Here is a 23071-nt window from a genome sequence, read left to right on the forward strand (position 1 = left end):
GGCAGAGGAAAGAAAACTGACCCTACTGTTCTTCAGAAATCTTGGTAAAATTCTTCGCTAACTCCTCCAGGAGCAGGACAGAGAGGAAGGCTCAGGGGCTCAAGAATCTGACCCATCTGGGTACCATCCCGTCTGCCCCAGTGTTCAGCTCCCTGAGTTAGGTCATCTGCGTGACCTCGGTAAACCTTAGTTTCCTCATCAATAAAATAATAACCTCCCTTGCAGGGATTTTATGAGGATTAAATGAATTATTGCTGCCAGAGTCAACTGACACTTTGGTCTTTACATTACTTGATCTCTCTGCCATGCTGGACACTGCTGACTAACCTTGTCTTCTAGAAATACTCATGGCCCTTAGCCCAGGATACCACGCTCCTGGTTTGCCCCTCCTCTGTCTGCTCTGCAGTCCTTTAACGATTAATACTCCTCTGGGCTCCATCTTACACCCTCTGTTCATTTCACTTCACAGCTGTATTTACTCATTTATCTATCATTTACTGATTATTTAACAAGTACTTACACAATAAGGAACACACTGTCCTAAGAGCTTCACAAAGGTTAAACCATGGAATCCCGAAACAACCCCACAAAGTATGTACCATTATTGTTCCTATTTTATCATCGAGGGAATTGAGGCACAAGAAGACGATGTACCTTGATGAAGGTCATGTGGCAAGTAAGTGGTGCCTCAGAACTGGAACCCGGTGGCACTCTTATCCATTTGCTGTGCAGCCCTCCTTGATTTTCATTTTTTAATTGGAGGACCTGCTAACAGCTCATTCCCACAGACCACAATCCACTCGAGCTAAGTTACAACTGGCCCCCTTGTTCAACTCAGCCGGCCCAGTTCTCCCACTGATATTACCTGCCTGACCTCTGTGGGCACTGTCCATGTCGACAAACCCCGAAGTTTTATCTCTAGACCAGAATTCCCCTGAGCTCCATGGCATTATATCCAGCTGTCCATTGAACACTCAGATGTCTCACAGACAGCTCAAACTCCACACAACTAAGACCATGCCCACCCGCCGCCCCCAATCTTTCTGTGTCTCCCATCTCAGGAAATGGCACCATCACCCAGTTAGCTTTCGAATCTGAAACCTGGGGGTCACACCAGGCTCCTCTCTAAAGCCGGATGACTTCTCTGCAATCCCACACCACCCTCACTGGCCCGAAGTCCCCACCATTTTTCCCTGATGACCGCACCACCCACCTCCCCGGTCCCTGTGCCTTTAAACCTGCCTTACTCAAACCCCTCTCCAAAATTAAACTGATTTTTTCCAAATGCAAATCAAAAATTATTTCCCTGCTTTTAAGCCCAAATCTCTACCATGGCCTCCAGTGCTGCTCATGACCTGGTTCCTACCAACCTATCTAGTCTTGTCCAGTCACATCCCTTCTCTGTACATGTGTCTCTTCACTTGGCTCATTTTTATTCATCCTCTAGGTATCACTGCTTCCTCTGAAAACCCTTTCTTAGTCTCTCCTACTTTGCGTCCAGGTGAGGTGCCTGCCTCGCATACTCTGACTTGCCACTGACCCCACTGACAAGATCACTCAGTGCACTTTGTTGTAATTTCCTGTCGGTCCACCTTGCCCTCCATAAGATAATGTGATAGCCCATGACCGCCACAACCCTGTGTCTGCCTTACCGACCATCAGACCCCGATGTTTGGTTAATACACAACACACATTGTTAAGTAAGTGAATGATTTATAACGAAGTGCGCGGCATATTGGCAGGGCAATAAATGGGGCCGTTATTAGCATGAAGCACAGAGCTGGCTTATAAAGCAGGTAGTGAGTAAGTCTGATTTTGAACTGAGCTCCTTGTCCCTAGCAATGCCATGCTCAGTAAGCGCAGAGCAGAGCCAACATTTATGCTCTGGAGGCCATCGTAAGCCAGGAGGGCATCTTGGCTCCTGGTCCCCAGCTGCTGTGAACACCCTAACTCAGTGATCCCCATAGTGGGTCCAGGCCAACCGGAGTTTCTTCCCTGCTCTGCACCTAACCCACTGGGTCTCTTCACCTCTCCGGGGGTCAATTCCCTCCTTTGTCAAATAAGGGATATGCAGGGCAAATAAAAACTGAAGTGATTGGGAAAAAAATACTATACAAATGTAAGTCCCTACCTCCTCTGAGAAGACTTCCTGACTTCTCTAGCTGAAAACACTCAAGCCCCGAGAGATTCAGGGCAGGGCCGAGGCCCCTAAGGGCCAGCGCAGGGGGAAGGACAAAGAGGAGGGAGGAGGGTGCTCTGGGCTCTAAGCCTCGGTTTCCTTCTCTGTAAAGTGGCCCAGGTGGGATGTGCCCAGCACGCCAGCCTCCCAGTGTGCAGAGAAACTGAAATCTGATGGGAATCAGGAGGAAGAAGGCTCAGGCTCTGTGAGCACAAGCAGGAGTCAGTCCAAATGCCTCCCCACCACAAGCCCTTGCGGCTGCAAATTATTAACCTCCTTAACTCTGCGGCAGAGATAAGTGCTGCCGGAGGGCAGGAGGGTGTCAGAAGTCCCCTCGTGTGAAAGGTCCCTTTCCAAAAGCAAAGAGCCCTCCCTCCCTTCCAGCTTTCAGCCTTTCTTATTTACTTCTAATAGTAAATCTTTTAAACCAGCCTTCCAAAAATGGCTAACCTCTCAACCAGAGGCAGTAATGATTCATCTCAAGAAGGATTCTATCCTGCAGGACTAGTAAATAAGGCTCCTATTCACATCTTCCATTACTTGAGTGACTGCAAGAGAACAGCTGGGTTAGTCAAAAAATAATTAACGTATTGCGGGCACATTACAGCAAGATCTCTCACACTCGTCTAAACATCTCCAAACAATCCATCACTACTGCCCCAAGGAGCCTAGAGAAATCTGCTGCCTGATAAACCATCTGGTTCACACTCTCCCATTTATGACTTTCCAGTTGAAAACCTCCTTGCAAAAACTGTGCTGGAAAAGTGAAACACACAGAGAGAAACAATGTGCGCCAAATCAGGTGTGGAGTTGTGAACAAGAACGTGGACTCTGGAATCACGGTGCCTGGGTTTGAATCCTGTTCCCTCACTCCCAAGGTGGGTGACTTCACCTCTCTATGCCTCAATTTCCTTCTGTGTAAAATGGTCATAAAATCTCCTAAGTTAGGCTTATTCTAAGCATTACTATAGCAATGCAGACAACATGGTACTGGCATTAAGGACAGACATACAGATTCATGGAACAGAACAGTCTAGAAATAAATAAACCCTGACATTGATGATCAACTGATTTTCACAAGGGTTCCCAGACAGTTCAACGGTGAGAGAATAAGTTTTTGTAAACATGTGTTGCTGGGATAACTGGAGAGCTACATGCAAAGGAATGAAGCAGAAAGTTAAAAGGCAACCTACAGAAAGGAAGAAAGCTAATTGCAAATCACATACCCAGAGTATATGAAAAACTCTCATAATTCAACAGCAAAAAAAGACAAATAACACAGTTTTTTAATGGACAAATGATTTGAATAGACATTTGTCCAATGAAAATAGACAAACTATAAGCACATGAAAAGATGCTCAACACCATTAGCTACCAGGGAAACGCATGTCCATGAAACACCACTTCACACCGACTAGGATGACTATAATCGAAAATACAGACAGTAACGAGTGTTGGTGGGTGAGGATGCAGAGAAACCGCAACCTACGTATATTGCTAGTAAAAATGTAAAATGGGCCAGCTGCTTTGGAAAACAGTTTCTCAAATATTTAGATACAGATTATAACTACAGCTATATATCACAGCCATATAGATACTGTGTGGTTCCATTTATACGAAACGTTCAGAACAGGCAAATCCAGAGAGGCAGAAAGCAGGTTAGTGGCTGCCACGGCTCAGGGAGGAAGTAACTGGACCACAGGAGTGACTTCTAATGGATATGGGGTTTCTTTTGGGGGTGATGAAAGTGTTCAGAAATTAGTAGTGATGCTTGTGAATATACTAAAACCACTGAATTATACACTTGAAAGGGGTGAATTTTAAAGTATGTAAATTATAATGCAATAAAACTTATTAAAAACAAAATGAGAACAAAGTAAGGGAAGCAGGTGCCCTTATGACTCCAACGTGGCAGCCTGCATCCTCTTCCTCCGGCTGACATGGCGAGCTTTAGAAAGGGACCCGCATCTCTCTGATGTGTTCTGTTTGGATCTCCTCCCGGCCACCGCAGCATGCCACCCCAGTAACCTAAAGTCTCGCCCATTATGGCCACAGCAGTAGCAGTAATGACAGCAGTAATATGGCTGATGTGTACTGTGAATTATGTGTCAGGTTATTGTTGGCACTGCTACCACACAGGTCACCTCACCTGGGTCACTGTGGGAAATCTACTCTGTATGAACCACAGAGGAATCTTCTGTGGCTCTGCATGTCTCCCTTACAAAGCAGTCAAGGCCTTATGGGCTTCAAGGCCCCAGCCTCCTTTCTGCACCCCAGCTCCCTAACTCTCCCTCATTCCACTGCAGTGCACTGGTAGGGTTGCCAGGTAAAACACAGGATGACCAGTTAAGTTTTAATTTCAGGTAAGCAATGAATAATTTTTAAGTAGAAGCAGGTCTCAAATATTACACTATCCATTGTTCATTGGAAATTAAAATTTAACTGAGTGTCCTGTAATTTCATTTGCTGTATCTGGCGGCCCAGTGCACCAGCCTTCAGGTCATTTCTGAAACACGAAGAGCTCAGTCCCCCCCACCCCCAAGAGAACTGTGCATTTGCTCTTCTCTCTGTCTGAAATTCTCTTCCCCCCAGATGTTCACAGGGCTCCCCTTCAAACATCAGGTTTTTGTGCAAACAGGACCTCATCATAGCAGTGTCTCTGAACCAGCTTCTCCCTGGCACTCCGAAGCTCTTTACCCTAAACCTTCATCAGCACCTGACGTGGTATATATTCAGCCGTTCACTGTCTGCCTTCCCCTCGGTATGCTGGGAATTCCTTGCGCGCAGGGCGCCTTTCGCTCACTGCCGCATTCCCAGCGCTGAGAATGGGACCCGGCGTGGCGCAGACAGTAAGTTAATACTTACTGAGTGAACACAGAAGTGTTGTGCATGGGTTATCTCACCTCATATTCCCAAAAGTCCTCTGAGACAAAGCCTGCCATCGATTATGTTTCATAGATGAGGGATCCAAGACACAGAAAAGCCCAGTAACTCACCTAGAAGTCCTCTGCAGCCGATGGTGGGGCTGGGTCCAGTCACGGGAGCTGGATCCGGGAGCCCCGGTCTGGCCCACCTCACTGCACCAGCTCATCACAGGCAGAGGGGCAACTCAGAGCTAAAGTAACAGGTGTTTTCCTCTCCCTCCCATTTCGATTCTTTGGGGTTAGAGGAAGGAAGGGGCCACCGACACGCCTCAGAGTCTCTATTGGCATCAGACACCCTAATTCCAGAATTTAGTTATACTGCCTGGTTTTGCCCGCACAATTACCATTCAACATAAAGTGTATCAAATAACCACTTAAGCACCTGTGTAATGGAGAAGTTTGTGTGGGTGGCTATACTCACTTTTATTTCTTCTTGAACATCAGGATTACGGAAGTTTAAATCAGGTTGCTCTTTTGTAAACTGGTGAAAATAGCATTGGTTTCGTACTCCATCAAAGTGCCAACTGGAGTTTCCATATACGCTTAACTAGCAAACAGAAAAGAGCACACTCGTTACTTAGCATAGTTCCTATGACAGCATCGCCCACAGAGAAATGATCGCTGCCATCCCCAGCCCCATGCAGACTGAGTGACTGCACAAAGTCCCAGAATCTTCCTTCTAACAAAAGCAGTAGGTAAATTAATTCCCTAAAATGCCACCTGCTGGCCTAATAATGCCCCACAAATGAGGGTGTGATGTGTCTGTACGCAGGAGCTGTTCATAACAACCACAAAATCAAACCAGTGCTCTCAAATGCAGAACAAGGTCAACTTAAGGAGTAGACATTTCTAATGCATTTTCTTGAACTTTCTGTCCAGGCTCTGGACTCCTGTTTGTGAAGAAAAGCAAACGATGGTCAATTTTGGAGAAAGACACATTCCATTGTCTTGGAGCTTGAATCCAGGTAGGGTGAGTAAACTATATCCTCAGAAAAGTGTTAGGATCATACAATTTAAAACTCTACTAGTCCTCGGAGAAAAAAGAAACCTAACAACTTCAAGTGCTGGTACCCAGCAGCCTTTGCTAAGCTTTCCTCCTCATAGAGATGCTCACGTCCTTGGCTCCATGATTGGCCCTCACTGCACTTCTCAGTCTCCTCTGAGGGTCCTTAAATGTGGGAGTTATCTGTCTTGGGACATTTGTCCATTTCATGCTAAAGAGAACATCTGGACAACATTCAAACATTGAGGGATTTTGCATAAATATTTTCTTTTTAATTGGAAGACCTTGCCACACTGGAACAACCGGCCCAAGCTAAGAAGTAGACTCTGTCTTTCAAGGAAACGTGCCCTTGTCACCTCATGGCCCATCTGGATATACATACACCAGGGTAAGATTTTTATAGTATATATAGCTAAGAAAAGATCAGTATACAGAATATAAAAAAAAAAAAGAAGGAAAGAAAGAAAGGAAGGAAGGAAGGAAGGAAGGAAGGAAGGAAGGAAGGAAGGAAGGAAGGAAGGAAGGAAGAGAAAGAAAGAAAGAAAGAAAGAAAGAAAGAAAGAAAGAAAGAAAGAAAGAAAGAAAGAAAGAAAGAAAGAAAGAAAGAAAGAAACCTCCTCAAATCTATTTCAAAAGGACAAAAAAATTCAACAAAAAATTGGGGAAAGAAACCATACGCAGGTGTTGCACAAAAATGGAAGCTCACATGAAGAAATGTATGAAATGATGTTCCACATCATTAGTAATTAAATAAATTCTACATTAATAATTAGTAATTAGATAAATAATCAGTAGCATTTGGATATATGTAAAATTAATACCTCAGTGTGATATCAAGTTGTTTCCCTGGTAAAAATCACAAAGTATGGCAGTACCAGCAATTAATGAGATTATTATTTTTTTGTTTTTAGAGATTGAGGCTGAATTTACTCGCAAATTAATTTGTAATAGAAAGCTAAACTTTAAACTGATTGTTCAATTTTATGGTTAGTAAAATTTTTTTTTCATCTTTATTTCATTTTTTTATCTTTAAATAATTCTTTTTAAAATGTATTCTTATGGAAGTATAGTTGATTTACAATTTGTATTAGTTTCAGCAAAGGGATTCAGTTATACATATACATGTATATATTCTTTTTCAGAGTCTTTTCCATTATAAGTTATTACAAGATATTTAAGTTTCCTTTGCTATTATACAGTAGGTCCTTGTTGTGAGAGTATGTATTTTTTTAATCCTACTGGAGGAGATATAAACAGGTACAACCGCTTTGATCATCAGTTTGCATTATCTGGTAGCACTGAGCATGCAGTATCCTGCAACCAGCAATTTCACTCCTAGCCATTTGCTTTAAAGAAGCTTTTGTACCTGTGCCCCAGGAGAAAGAGATTAATGAGAATGTCACAATGTTTACTTACTATTGTTAGTAACAGTAAAAACTGGAAACATTCCAACTGGCCATCAGTGGAAGAGTAGATATTCAAATCATGGAATAGTCACACAATGACTATTAATTATACAACAGTGAAAATGTGTGAACCACAGCTACCAGAAATTATGTGAGTAAACATTAAAACACTAAGGGAAAAAAGCTAGTTATAGAAGACTACATGTAGCATGACACTTCTCATAAAGTCAAAACAGGAGAAACTAAATAATAAATTTGTTAAAAAAAAATACATATCGTATATAGTAAGGCAAAACAAAAAGGACTTGGAAAACCCCAAAATTCAAGATCTTGGTTACCTCTAAGAGGAGGCATGGGGATGGACAGGGAGGAGCCCTCGGGTGCATTCAGCACTGTGGGTGACGTTCAAGTTCTTAATTTGGGGATGGGTTCACTAATTTTCACTACATTATTATTTTCCCTAGCTTAGATATATAGCACATATATTTTTATACAGTTTTTATTCAGATATAATCAAATACACATATTTAACTGCACATATTTCAAGTGTAAGATTTGATCAGTTTTGGCATATTACTCACATGAACTTCTCACCATTATCCAGTGAACATATCCATCCTTTGTAATCCATAATCTCACTCTTCTCCCCATCTCCCTCCTATCCCCAGACAACAACTGATTTGCTTCCTGTCACTAGAGGTGAGTTTGTTGAATTTTCTAGAACTTTACATAAGTAGAATAATATAGTACCGACTTCTTTCACTCTGTAGATATTTTGAGACTCATCCATTTTGTTACTTGTCATCAATAGTCCAATCCTTTTTATTGCTGAGTAGTATTCCATTGTATGGCTGTATAGGGGTTTCTACATCTTTCATATGTTATGTGTATTTTTGTAAGTATCAACTATCACTAAAAAAACACACAATCCTGGCTACAGTGGAGAAATGATGGAAGGATGAAAGAACTGAATACCAAAAGATGAAGCTGTTACAGCCTATGGGCACAAGATGATATAGTCTGAAGTACAGAATGGCCATCATCTAAAAGTCCACAAATGATAAATGCTGCAGAGGGTGTGGAGAAAGGGAACCCTCCTACACCATTGGTGGGAATGCAGTTTGGTGCAGCTGTTACAGAAAACAGTATGGAGAGTCCTTAAAAAACTTTAAAAAGACTTACCATGTGATCCAGCAATCCCACTCCTGGGCATATATATGAAGGGAACTCTAATTGGAAAAGATACATGCACCCAATGTTCATAGCAGCTCTACATACAATTCCCAAGACATTAGGAAGCAACCTAAACATCCATCAACAGATGACTGGATAAAGAAGTTGTGCTATATTTATACAATGGAATATTACTTAGCCATAAAAAAGAATAAAATGCCATTTGCAGCAACATGGATGGACCTAGAGATCGTCATTCTAAGTGAAGTAAGCCAGAAAGAGAAAGAAAAATACCACTTGATATCACTTACATGTGGAATCTAAAAAAAAAAAAAAAAGACACAAATGAACTTATTTACAAAGCAGAAACAGATTCACAGACATAGAAAACAAACTTAGTTACCAGGGGGGGAATAGGGGTAGAAAGGGATAATTGAGAGTTTGAGATTCACAGATGCTAACTACTATATATAAAATAGATAAACAACAAGGGTCTACTGTATAGCACAGGGAACTGTATTCAATATCTTGTAGTTAACTATAATGAAAAAGAAAATGAAAATAAATACATGTATGTATATGTACAGCTGAAACATTATGCTGTACACCAGAAACTGACACAACACTGTAAACTGGCTATACTTCAATTAAAAAAAATTCTTTTTAAGGCAGACTGTGCAGCTAGACTAACTAGATCCAGCCCTCAGCCCTTTCATGTATTAGCTGTGTGAACTAGGGCAAGGCGCTTAACATTTCTCTGCCTCCATCTGCTCATCTGCCAAACAGAAATTAAAGCCTAACTCATAGGATTGTAGGGTGGATTAAATGAATTAATGAATACAAAACACTTAGCACAGAGCCTTGCATATAAGCCTTAAGCAAATGTTTGCTAATGTCATTATCATTTTAAAAAGTGGTGGACTGAGGAAAAGAAAAATTAGCGAGGTAAAACTGCCAGGACTTGCAGATGACGTGTTCACCAGGCTGAATATTAGTGCTACTCACGGAACCTGGGATCTGGGAGGTTGAGGGGAGATCACACAATCAGCTTTGATATGTCATCTGAGTGCCCTTGGGTCATCTAAATTTGATGCCTGGGAGTCAGCCTCGTTAAATGTTTATGGAGGTCAAAAAGAGAGAAGGCGGCACTGGGGTGGGGAGAGATGACCCAGAATGGGTGTAAGGACTGACCTGGGACAGGTGTAGAATTGCCAAATAAAATACAAGACATCCAATTAAATCTCAGTTTCAGATAAACAATGAATACTTTTTTAGTATTAGTATGTCCCATGCAATATTTTACACTAAAAAAGTATGCATGGTTTGTCCAAAATTCAGATTTGGGGGGGGGCTTCCTGGGTTTTTACTTGTGTATCTGGTAACCCCAGACAGGCGAGACACAGTCTTTGCTGCCAAAGAAGTGAGAAGGAAAAGCAGGGGAAGAGGGGGCAGGCAGGCCTGATGGCTTCTGTTCTCTCTTTGAAGTAGAGTTTGCTGCTGAGAACGATAAGATGGGGAGAAGGCAGGTAGGATGTTTGAAGAGAAAGGAGGGCATGTAGATTAGTTGGATTTAGTAAAAGTACCAAAAAGACTGAATGGCTCAGTTCAGGCCTAGGCTCTGACACCAAGGTTCAGGCAAAGAGAAAACAGATGGTTGGGCTCATTCACGGCTAGTGTTTTGCTGCAGAGGGGAGTCAAAAAGTCAGAGTGGCAAAGGAGTCTGGCGGGTAGCTAGACAGTTACTGAACTAATAGGACGTGGAAGCTGGACAGGGTGGGGAGTAACGGAAGGAGAGGCCAGTAGAGAGCATGGGGCTCGTTTGCTAGAACACAGCAGCTCTACGATGAAATGAAAAATACACACGATTAGGAGACTCGGGACTTCATTTCTATTTCCTTGGGAAACTTGTTCCCCTTCCCATAAACGTATACCCATCAATTATTTCCTTTAAAAAGGCTTTATAAATAAGCTGTTTAATCACTGAAGATCTGCCCTTTTTCCCTTTGTAAACCAGGCACGTTGGTACTTACCCAGTTGTTGGGTGGTGTGGTGGTGCCATTTCCGTGGGTACAGTCATGCCAGATATAATAATCAGTATATTTCCCTGTCCGGGTCCGACTCCATTGAAACCAAGCATGTTTATCACTGGTGTGGTTTGGTATGAAATCTATTATTAATTTTAAACCTAATGAGTGAAAATATTGCAAATGTTAGGAAAAAATTATATTAGACTAATACATGACAGTTAAGGAAAAAATGCTTTAAGGTAAGCATTTGGAGAAATGCTTTTTTAGGGGGGTAGGTAATTAGGTTTGCTTATTAATTTTTTTTTTAATGGAGGCACTGGGGATTGAATCCAGGACTTTGTGCATGCTAAGCATGCACTCTACCACTGAGCTATACAAGAAATATTTTTCTCAACCCATCCCACCCACCTTCCATTCAATTTACCTTTATCATGTATGGCTGCAACCAGATTCTCAAAATCTTCCATTGTTCCAAAAATGGGATCGATTTCTCGGAAGTCTTCAATAGCATGTCGGAAATCTTTAAGGGATGATTTATAAAATGAAGTAATCCAAACAGTTTTTACATTTAAAGTTGCAATGTAGTCTAGTTTATCTTGAATACCTTAAAGAAATAGTCAAGGCCATGAGAAATTAAAAAATTAAGTTTGGGGTTTTTTAGCTGAAGGATTAAAAGTAAAAGGAATATGCCTAAGATCAAAGTATTTATATTGAGACAGAAATATTTGGAATTTTGTTGAATTGGGGTGACATTCAAACAGCAAAGTCTAGTTCTACAAACAACAGGAAGTTAGTCTTCTAGCAATAGTCTTTGACTTTTAACATAGATGTATAACATTAAAAAAATTTCTCTGTGGCTTGTTCATATTTTATATTTAAAACCAACACTACAGTATTGTTAATTTATTCTACACATGGTTTTTGAACATCCAATCCAGGCCAGATGCTGGGCTAAGTGCCAATGTACAAATAATAGTATATGGCCCCTAATGGTCACATGGTCTAAGCTGCAGTGTCCAGTGTGTAGCCAATGCCACATGTGGCTACTGAGCACTTGTAGTGCGACTAGTCTGAAATGAGAAGCACTGTAAATGTAAAACACACACCGGACTTTGGAGACCCAGTACGAAAAGAAAGACTGTAAAATAGCTCATTCATATTTATATAAAAATATAAAATTTAATAATAAATAATGATAAAATATAAAATAATAAAATTTTAACACATAAGCAGAATAATAAAAAGTTCTATTTATATGTTGAAATGATACAGTGAATATGCTGGATTAAACAAACTAGATTATTGAAGTGAATTTTACTTGTTTCTCTTTTACTTTTTCTTAATGTGGCTTCAGGAGAATTTACAATTACATATGTGGTTCACATTCTATTTCCTTTGGACAGTGCTGAAGCCAAGAATTTATACAGATGAAAATTCTAGATTTGGCTGAGAAGAGATACAGGAATGAACCTCTCTGTACTTAGGACCTTGGAGGATAATTAGCAGATAGTCTGGGGTTTATGCTTCTAGCTCAGAGTCCTAAACGCAGATTCACAGGTAAATCTAGTACTCAGTCTCCAGTAACTTTCTGTGGGACCCTCATTGGTTTCCTACAATCAGAGCCTGTCAGAGGTCACTGAGACCAAGGCACAAAGTCCCCTGCCTCCTGGCCTTGGGTCTCTTCCCCTGTAACAGGCTGCTTCTTTTTGTCCTCATCATAAACATACCTCAGTTCCCCCACTTAGGGTGTGTGTTAGCAGGCAGCAAAAGAATTGTGATTTAAGTCAGAGCAACAATACCTTAAATGAAAACTAGGCACAGAGGAACAGGATGGTAAAAACAAAGAGGCTGAACAGACACGAAATAAGCACGGGATCCCAGCCCACACTCCAGGGGACAAAAGGCAACTGCCAAAACCAGGCTGAACCCTGGAACAGTTTCTTCAAATAGTAACAAAATCCCTTCAACTCTGTATTCTCTGCTCAATTCTGCTGTAAACCTGAAACTGCTCTAAAAAAATAAAGTCTATTAAAAAAAATAACAAAATTCCTTCATCCTCAAGGAAGAACACCTATGGATTGGAAGCAGCCAGTCCAGTCCCTCAAGGAAAAATTATTAGAAATGACTAATGTGAGAGGTGATTAGAAGCTGCCCTGTGTGTGAGAATTTGGGGTCTATCTAAAAGATTACAGTGGGAGGGCAAGCAAGTGAGGAGTGTATCTTTGAGTTTAGGGTTTGGGCTCTATTCCATCAAAATATCACTTTTGCTAAGCGCTTACTCTGTAAGAGGCAGCAGGTGCTCGGGCCATGCCCGGGATGGGGGAGTTGGAAAGAAGTGACTCAGATATGTTTCAAGGTAGTATCAGAGGTACAACAAACACAGTCCAAAGCATCCCTGCACCTCTTTGTTGAGGAGCGAATGATTAATGAAGGAAGTGGGTTTGAACTGCACCTTGAAGGACAGATAATATTTCAATTAGTTAAGATGCAGGATGATTTTTAAAAGGGAGAAAAATGATGTGAGTATGACCGAGAAAAGTCTTTAGTTTGTTATGAAGGAAAACTGGAGACTGCTAGAGTGCATCTGTAACATTTTCCAGTTCAATTCAGCCCATTCCGACTTCCTACACTCCATTAAATCATTCTGTTTTGTCTCCTTCAAACCAAATATCATTATCAGAAATTACCTTATTAGTTTATTTGTTCCTTATTGTTGCCCTTAACTAGGATAACCATATCAACCAATTTGCCTGGGGCAGTTCCAGTGTATGGTTTGTTTCTTGGTTGAGCAATAAATTATTAGGACATTCCATACATAACACATTAGGAAATTAGTAGTATTAACTGATTGTGGTCCTTGGACTCCTTAATCAGTAGAAATTAATAAGAGGCCCCAGAGGGGGAATTCAGCAAGGGTTTGGGGCTCTTCCTGCTGCATGAGGGAACGAAAACAAGTAACACGTGCCCTTGCTTGCTCCCTGAGTGGGGGCGAGCTGGTTCTTCAAATGGGGTGAGGGTAGGGGTGGATCAACGGGCTGGGCCAGAGGGGTGGCTGAGGTGGTCTGCCTACCGCCTCAGTGGTGCTGAGAGCAGGGATCATGCGCAGTGCCCTTTTTCTCCCAGCACTCAGATGTGACAGTTGGGTTTTGGCCTTTTTGTATCTTACTGTTCATAATTTGCTCAACTGTGCACGCCTGCAGGTCTGTTTAGTCCCTTATAGTTTCTTTGTATTCTGTTGCTCAAGGAGACGTTTGTCAGGTATGTAAGTGCAAGCACACTGGTAGAAGGTCCCAGGTCCCAGCCTGTCTTGTTAGTATAACTTTAAAAAGTCATTTTTCCTTCTTTTTTATATTAATATGGATATTGTTTTAAATAATCCTTAATGCAACTTTTGACCAATCCACTGCTTTGCCTGTTTTTTCTTTCCTTCATTTCTCAGGATTTAAGATTTAAAGACTCAGCCGATACCCTTTAAATGTATCACTTAATCTTTTCCTAAAATATTATTAACACTTCGTTCGTTAATAAGAAACCCTCAGCCAAACTAGCCACTGCGCATACTGGGAAAGGAATTCTAAACAGTCACTCTGAGATAATCAACTCCAAAGCGCAGAGAAGCTGAACACATTTCAGGAAGGAACCTGCTCATACAAGAAGTTGGAATTGATGACCAAGTAAGCATAGGTTTGCAGTGGGCAATAAAATGAACAGCTCTTTTGGGGCTCAAAGGGCTCCAGGAAACAACACCATCATACGGGAAGAATTGCTGGATTCTGCTGAGTGGCTTTTTTAAGTATCATAAACAAAGAAAACTTAGTGTGACCAGTCATACAGGATGGAATGTCCTTACCGCACAACCTACGTGTATTTAGCTCTCAAGGAAAAGAGCCGTAAACCAGCCTCATTCCGACCCCGCCCTAAACCCTCCCGGGCACTCACCTTTCAGATCTGCGTTCCCATCCTTGTCGCTGCCCCGCCCTAAACCCTCCCGGGCACTCACCTTTTAGATCTCCGTTCCCATCCTTGTCGCTGTCCTTGAAAGACCTTGGGTAGATCTGGTACATAGGTCCCGCCTGCCACCAGTCGAGACAATTTGGAGAGATGGCAATGATGGCTATGGTGGCCCCGATGAGCACAAGCACAGAGGCCACGGTGAGCCAAAAGAGGACCTCCCGGGGCACCCGGTAGCGCGCCTGGCCCGAGAACAGGAACAGCACCTCCTTGGGCATCCCGGCGTAGGGCCGGACGTCCTTCAGGTCGGGCCCCGCGGGGCCGAGGACGTCCACGGTGTCGTGCTGCGGGCTGTGCTCCGGGCTGCCTGGATCCGAGTTCCTCTCCAAGGTGTCTTCATTTTGGACAAACCCGTTGTTTGTCCGGCCTCCCTTCATACTCATTCCAATGGAGTCACTGGTGCTTTTCTCCTCAGCCATGTCTCACAATCTTACCCCTCGGAGTGCCTTCCTGCAGCAACAAAGGTGAGAAGGTAACTTGCTGAAGTGCTTGGTCCTATTAATGAGCTTTGTGTGGTTTATGAATAAACCTGGGCTGGACAAAGTCCAGCCAAGGAAGGAAGGGTAAAGGTAAAGGGGGTTTAAAAAAATTCTCTTTACACTTGTGAAGCTGATGGCAGCTACAGCCACAACACTGAGGGATTCCAATCTAGACTGGTACAGGGGCACAGAGGAGAGGAGACGGGAAGGGGAGACAGGGCTCCACTGCAGTTTCAGATGTTACTTGGTTGGGTACACCCCAGCGTTCACAGCAGCATTCTTTGTAACAGTTAAAAGGTGGAAACAAGCCAAGTGTCCATCAATGGATGAATGGACAAACAAAATGTGATTTACACATTTCAAAGGAAAGAAATTCTGACTGTGCTACACAAGGATGAACCTTGAAAACATTATGTGAAGTGAAAGAAGCCAGATTCAAAAGAGTAGAAATTGATTCCACTTTTATGAGGTACCTAGACAAAGTCAGAGAGACAGAGAGTAGAAGGGTGGTCACCAGGGGTTGGAAGGAGGTGGGTAATGGGGAGTTCTCTTTAACAAGTACAAGGTTTTCATTTGGAATGATGAAAAAGCAGGAGGTGGTTGCACACCAATGGAAATGTACTTAACGCCATTGAATTGTACACTTATAAATGGTTAAATTGGTAAATGTTATCTATATTTTACAATAATAAAAAATAGCTTAAAGTTTTTTCTTTTTAGCTAGGTATGAGAAAAAGAAACAGTGAATTTTGCAAGGGGAAACAGGCGTTTCTTTATTTTTTGTTTTGATGGTCTCTTCTGTTCCTACGAATCCTAGAGGAAGAGGATCTGGAGACAGGGAACAACAACACCTTTGTTACTGAAGCTAATTTTATTTTATCTCAGTTCAGGCCAACTCTATAAATATCCATTTGTACACTCAGTTTGACCCCAGGTGCCTTCAGTCTTATTTCCTATTTTCAGAAAAGAAAATGGCCGTCCATTCTTAGAAGCAGTCTCTGAAGCGGGGATGGCAGAATGGGGAAGGATTCTCTGTTCTAGCAAGTTCAAGTGTTTTATTATAGGTGATCAATTCTGAACACAAGCACTAAAGAGTTGTTTAATCATTGACAAGTATAAAAGACAAATTTGCGACCCTGAGGAAACTGCATTAAAGTTAGGTGTGCTTTCCTAGAAGACCATGCAAGTCCTAAAATAATGTGATGATTAATTGTTTCCATTCAATCAGTGGTACAAATATTAAAGAGCCCTATGACTTATCTGACCAAATAACAAGATTTTTTTTCTTTTACACAAGGAAAATTATATGATTTCCTAATATTAGTTATTTTGTAGAGTGATTTAGAAGCAGTAGAATAAAATAATTGGTACAGAGGAATGAGCTATTAGTTTTTGGCCAAATTATTTTAAAAAATGAGTAAGTCCCAATACCTAGCTCGTTGAATGCATCCAACAAGTGGTGCTGCTCATCATTATTAATTATGCAGATTGTGTGTTTTTTAAAAATCTAAAGAATTTAACTTTTATGTCTTGAAATTGCTCTATCTCTCAAACATATAATGAGAATTTTCACAACAGGAGCTAATTTTTGAAAAGCAGTTACTATTTGGGGAAGAAAAAAACATATGCAGAAATACCTATACTTTTAAAATATTTTTAAGTTATAAAAATGAATAACTTTTCATTATAAATCATTTGATTTTAAGTGTTCAATCATAAAAATGCAAAGAAAACGCTACATCATAGCAATACACTTTTATGACAGAAATGCTCCATTTGACTTCTCCACTTTTTTTTTTTTTTTTTTTTTTAGTAGAGGCACTGGGGATTGAACCTAGGACCTCGTGCATGCTAAACATGAGCTCTACCCTAGAGATCTACCCAACCCCTCCACTTCCCCACATTTTATTTAAAATAACAATAACAACAATAAGACTGCACCTCAAGAATATAGACACTAGAATCTTTAAAAAAATAATCTGGAATAATTGTCAGGTCTCTGGCAGGAGGATTTTTTTTTTAACAATAAAAGCAATCTTTTAAACAAAAGAAGATTGAATAAAATTTTCTAATTTGTTATATCACAAGGCATACTAATTGAAGAGCATATGGCAAATTGGGAAATTGGTAATAAGGATGCCAAAGAACTTACATTTTTAACATTAAAGGTGTGTATATGTTGTTAGACATGTACACATATATGAAATTTCATGATACCAATTAAAAAAATATAAATATCCATAGAAACTTGGAAAAAAGAATGTAAACAGACGTTTCACAGAAATCAACTCACTAATATTCGAAAAATAGGTAAGCATTTTCAATCACATTGGCAAAGAACTTCTAAAAAATAATAGTATGGGGAAGGATCCAGTGTTGACATCATAATTCTGGAAAGTAATTTGGCAATGTGTAGCATGAGTTTTAACATTTTCAGAGTAATAAATGATGCTAGCTTTACCAGATTTTAAAATAGTAACTCCAGAAAAATGAAGAGTTGATACTAAAGAGGGACAGGTCAAAAGATCAATTAAACAGATTGGAGTCATCAAAAGTAGACCCCTATACAGAAGGAAATTTAGAATATGAAAAGCGAGGAAATTCGTGGGGAAAAGAAAGATTATTTAGTAAGTAATGTTGGACAATTGGCTAGCTATTTGGAAAAGAAAATAAAGCTATATAGGTTACCTTATTCTTTACATCAAAATAAGTTCCATGTGGATCACATTTAAAAGTAAAAAAATAAAACTGTGAAAGTGTTAGACAGAAATCTGTGTATTTAAAAAATAATCTTGGAGTTGGAAAGTCTCTTTAAATATAATACAAAATACAAAACCTTGACCACATGAAGGAAAAGATGGATAAGTTTTATTCCAAAAATTAGAAACAAACAGAACAGTCCACAAAGATAAAAGGCAAGTGGCAAACCAGAAGAAAATATTCGTAACACGTATGACAAGTTAAATTCCATGATATAGAAATTGATTATACAAATTAACACCAACAAATAGAAAAATAGACAAAAGATATGAACAGTTGACAGGAAAGAAATACAAGTGGTTAATAAACATAAAATATAAATTTCACTCAAAATTAAATAGAAACAAAAATTTAAAGGATATACTATTTTTAAACTATTATGGCAAAAATGAGAAATCTTGAAAATACCCAGCATCAAAAAATATATAGGGAACTGGCACTCTTATACATTTGTGGCAGGAATATAAATTAGTGTAACTTCTGTGTAGAACAGTTTGGGAGTGTATATTAAAATTATAAATTTCATAACCTTTGACTTAGAAATCACACTGCTAAAAATGTATCTTGATGATGTAATGAAGAAGATATATGTTCAAGAATGTATTATAGGAAAGAACAAATCTGACTCCTTGTTGGGTCTGTTTCTTTTACTTTAACCTTTGTGTTCTATTGCTCTTGCTACAAGTTAATCACTAAAGGGATGTTGCCTATAATTTAAAGTATATATAATGGCCATCTCTGGGAACCCTGCCTCCCATGCCTGAGCCTTAAGCTAAAATACCTTTCTTTAGCTCACTGAAAACATCCTGACCAGGCCCACCTATGAACGGCTGCAGGAAAGAAGAAATTAATACATCTCCTCCAGAGTCTGGCTGCAACCAGATCACATTTTTTACTTTACTTCCTCACATCACCCCCAACCCCCTGCCTTTGCTCTGTAAAAGAAGCTAGCAGCCAAACCTGGTCAAGGTGGTTCTTTGGGACACCAATTCACCACCTTCTTGGTCTGCTGGCTTTCTGAATAAAGTCACTATTTCTTGCCACAACAACTCGCCTCTCGATTTATTGGCCTGTCCTGAGGTGAGCAGTACAAGCTTGGACTCAATAACAGATGTACACAGCGACAAAATTGGAAACAATCTAAACAGAATCATTTAAATAAATCACAGCATATTCAGACAATGGAATACCAAGTAACTCCTATAAAGAGTGAGTTTATCTAGGCTGATAAGGAGAGTATGTATAATATCAGAAAAATGGCATATGCATTTGTGCATGCATGTTAAATTTCAGCTACTGGTTGCCTGGAGACTGAGAATAAGAGATGAGGATGATAATCTTTGGACTTTTACTTTTCACTTTACTCTGAGTTATTTGTCCTCAGCATGTATGACTTTCATAATAAAGAGAGAGGAGAAAATGTTTATATCCTTTAACTCAGCAGTTCCACTTCTAAAACTCTACCTTAAGGAAATAATCTAGGGACAAAAATTTATGAATAATAAGGCTTATTAATTATGGTATTATTTATAATAGCAAATACTGGAGATAGCCAAAATGTTCAATGACACAAGACTAGCTAAGTAAATGATTATATATCAATATTATAGAATATTAGTCATTGAGTATAGTATTAAAGACTTTTAACGACATGGAAGAAATCCACGTTAATGTGTTGAGTGGGGAAAATGCAGAATATAAAGTAGCTATCCCAATTATGTAAAGAAAAAATTTATCTATGTTTGGAAAATCCTATTAGAAAATATGTCTAGAGTGTTTATCTCTGGGTTCTAAGATTATGAGTGATACTCATTTTGCTCTTTAAACTTTTCTGGATTTTTCTAGTTTTTCTATAATAAATATGTACTACTGTTCCATTGGAAAAAATTAAGTTAGGGAACCCTGAGCTTGGAATCTACCTAGAACTTCCAGTCAGGCGGGAGATTTCGGCGTAAGGTGACTCCTCCTAGCATGAGCCACCCCAGAACTCGTAAACATTCCATACTCAGAAATCAACGGAAGAGAAAAAAGCAAACTCCCAAAAGCTGAAAGAAAACACAGATTCAATAAACGAGCATGAAGCGCTGGAGGGAAGAGTAAATTGACCATAAACGGGAGAAGGTAGCCACAAAGTTAAAAATTGTGAGCAAGTACAAAGGTATCAGTGTTACTTTCAAGGAGACAGAAGGAAATGCTGATTGCAGAGAGCCAAGCACACTACCTGTTAACTTGCAAACATGAATAAGGAACAAGGACACCGAGGAAGCTTTAAGAAATAACTGAGATAATCAGAACAAAGGATCAGCGATAATGAAATGAAGATAAACTCCCTCAGTAAATTCAAATCCCAAGTGAGTCAGTACTCAACCACGGTAATAAGCAAAGAAGAATGAAGTATCTAGAAAACAGGTAATACAACAATGGGGGATATCACAGGACCCAGAAACGTCTTGCAGTTAAACAAACAAACATACAAAAAGCGGTAATCAATGGGGAAAAAAAGTATTTTTATATTATATATATTTTAAAATGTATATATTAAAATTAATTAAATGAATTTTAAAGCCATCCAGTCACAAAAACTTCCACTCAGCAGCAAAACCACCAAAGTAACTTGCATCACGTAACATGTCAGATTAGTAAACATTTCAAACAGAAGGATTTTCCATATTGCATTTACCTGTTCACAGCCTCTGTGACCGGAGCATAGAAGCTGCTGCATTGTCATCTTTAAGTTCCCAGCAGCTAGCTCAGTACCTGGTACATTATTAAATGAATAAAAGAAGAGTTATTTAAAGACAGATAGACCTAACCCTATGCTGAAGAAAAAAGGAGGAGGAGGAGGAAGACGGGGAGCAGGAGGGGGAGAAAAAAAGAGAAAAAGTACATTCTGCACAAAAATGAAGATTTTTATCTCTGAGCCAAATGTTCTTACCTTGATACACTTTCATGAGTGAAATTTTAAGTCAGAGAAAGTAAGATTCAAGCCTTCCTCCACCACTTGCTCTGTGCTTGATCTTAGACCAAATATTCTGTCAGACTCTATAACCTCAGCTGCAAAATTAATTTGGTTCTGGGGTTAAATTTTTAAGTATAGCTCAGAGTAAAATGTTTCTGAAAACAGTTCTAATTAGAAGGAAACAGAAAAATAGACGTAGCCCAGCTAGTGAGGAAAGTTCAACTTACATAACCATTGAAGTCAAAAGAAAATATTTAAACACATTTTACTGGAAGTTGAACCAAATAACAAAACAGCAAAAGAGTCATTTACGAGAACATGAAAATGTGACAAATGTCACAACAAAACTTAACAATTTCTATAATCAATGCAAATACATAAAATCAAAAACTACATTCAATAAGAGATTAAAAGGGATTGCAAATGATATATAAGACAGTAACATCATGTAAAAGTCACTGAACAAAGGTACATTCCTGATGGAATTAAAGAAGTACAAATTAAAAGATCATTAAGGACATGATGGATTAAATGCATTAATAGCCCAATTAATGGCATCATTGTATCCCTGTAAATAATGGCCTTTTGCCACATCATTCCTTCATCCCTTACCACACTGAGTCTGGACTTGCACACACGGCTTGCTTTGGCCAAGGGGACAAAAAGAAACTTGACAAAAAAGCAGCTTTAAAAAGTTCCCCTCTTCTAGACCACTGCCATCACCATGAGATGATGCCCAGGCTGGCCTGCTGCAGAATGTGGGAGATGTGGGAAGGAGTATGGAAACTTCCCATACAGGGTCCTCTAGATTAGGCAGTCCCCAGGCAGCCAGCCAATTGACCACGGAGGCTTGAGCGAGCCCAGCTGGGATCAGTGGAGTCTAGTCCAGGTCAGCCAAACTGTCCTATGAACAACTTTAGCATCATGAACATTAATAAATGGTCTGGTTACTTTCTGGCTTTGGCCTTTAAAAAACAGATTTATTAAGGAATAGGTGACATGCAATAAACTGCACTCAAAATATACAATTTGATAAGTTTTAATGTGTATATACCCATGAAACCATCACATCAAAATAATGAACATGTCTATCACCTGCAAAAGTGTCCTCCTGCCCCTCTGTACTCTTTCCCTCCTACCCTTCCCTACACCTCACCCTCATCTCCCCACCCCACTCCTGTCCCAGGCAACCACTCATCTGCCTTATTCACTATACATTAGTTTGCATTTTCTGGAATTTTATACAAATAGAATCATACATACAATGTGTAATTTTTGTCTGATTTCTTTTACTCAGCACAATTATTTTGACATTTATCCATCTTGCATGTAATATTTCATTCTTATTAGCTAATAAGCTTTTTTAAAGAGAAAGTTGTAGTTTTACAGAAAAATTGAGCAGAAACTACAGAGACTACCCTATTTCCACAATTTATTAGCATCTTGCATCAGTGTGGTACATTTGATGTACAATTGAGGAATCAATATTGATACATTATTAATTAAAGTCCATAGTTTACATTAAGGTTCATTCTTTGCCTTGTATAGTTCTGAGGGTTTTGGCAAATGCATAATGTTATGTATCCACTATTATCGTATCAAATGGAATAATTTCACTTTCTTAAAAATATTCTGTGCTTCACATATTCAACCCTGCCTCCCTCCCTCTGAACTCTGATCTTTTTACTGTCTCTGTAGTTTTGCCTTTTCTAGGATGTCATATAGTTGGAATAATATAGTATGAGCCTTCTCAGACTGGCTTCTTTCACTTATTAATATACATTTAAGTTTCTTTTATGTCTTTTTGTGGCTTAACAGATCATTTTTTAGTGCAAAATAATATTCTATTGTCTGGATGTACCACAGTTTGTTTATCCATTTACCTATTGAAGGACATCATAGTTGCTTCCATAGTTTTGGCAAAGTTTTGGCAATTATGAATAAGACTACTATAAACCATGTGCAGGTTTTTGTGTAGACCTAAATGTTCAGTACCAATACTTTTGGTAAATACCAAGGAGTAAAATTGCTGGATTGGGTGGTAAGACTCTTATTTTGCTTTGCAGGAAACTGCCAGACAGTCTTCCAAAGTGGCTGTGCCATTTGACATGCCCACCAGCAGTGGGTGAGACTTCCTGTTGCTCCACATC

At 39.7% G+C, this 23071-nt stretch overlaps 1 protein-coding gene across 1 annotated transcript in view; it reads right to left on the minus strand.

Annotated features, from left to right (window-relative positions):
* Nucleotides 1-20806, minus strand: part of SLC3A1 (solute carrier family 3 member 1) — a 37739-nt gene extending 16933 nt beyond the window's left edge. Inside the window, exons 1-5 of the mRNA XM_015245459.3 lie at nt 20643-20806; nt 14713-15173; nt 11137-11316; nt 10716-10870; nt 5525-5650 (exon numbers count right to left, since the gene is read on the minus strand). Of these exons, the coding sequence (XP_015100945.1) occupies nt 5525-5650; nt 10716-10870; nt 11137-11316; nt 14713-15142 (891 nt within the window). The 5' untranslated portion in view covers nt 15143-15173; nt 20643-20806. The remainder of the gene's footprint in view (nt 1-5524; nt 5651-10715; nt 10871-11136; nt 11317-14712; nt 15174-20642) is intronic.
* Nucleotides 20807-23071: the final 2265 nt, after the last annotated feature.

Source organism: Vicugna pacos, chromosome 15 (genome assembly GCF_048564905.1).
Source record: "Vicugna pacos chromosome 15, VicPac4, whole genome shotgun sequence".
Lineage (NCBI taxonomy): Eukaryota > Metazoa > Chordata > Mammalia > Artiodactyla > Camelidae > Vicugna > Vicugna pacos.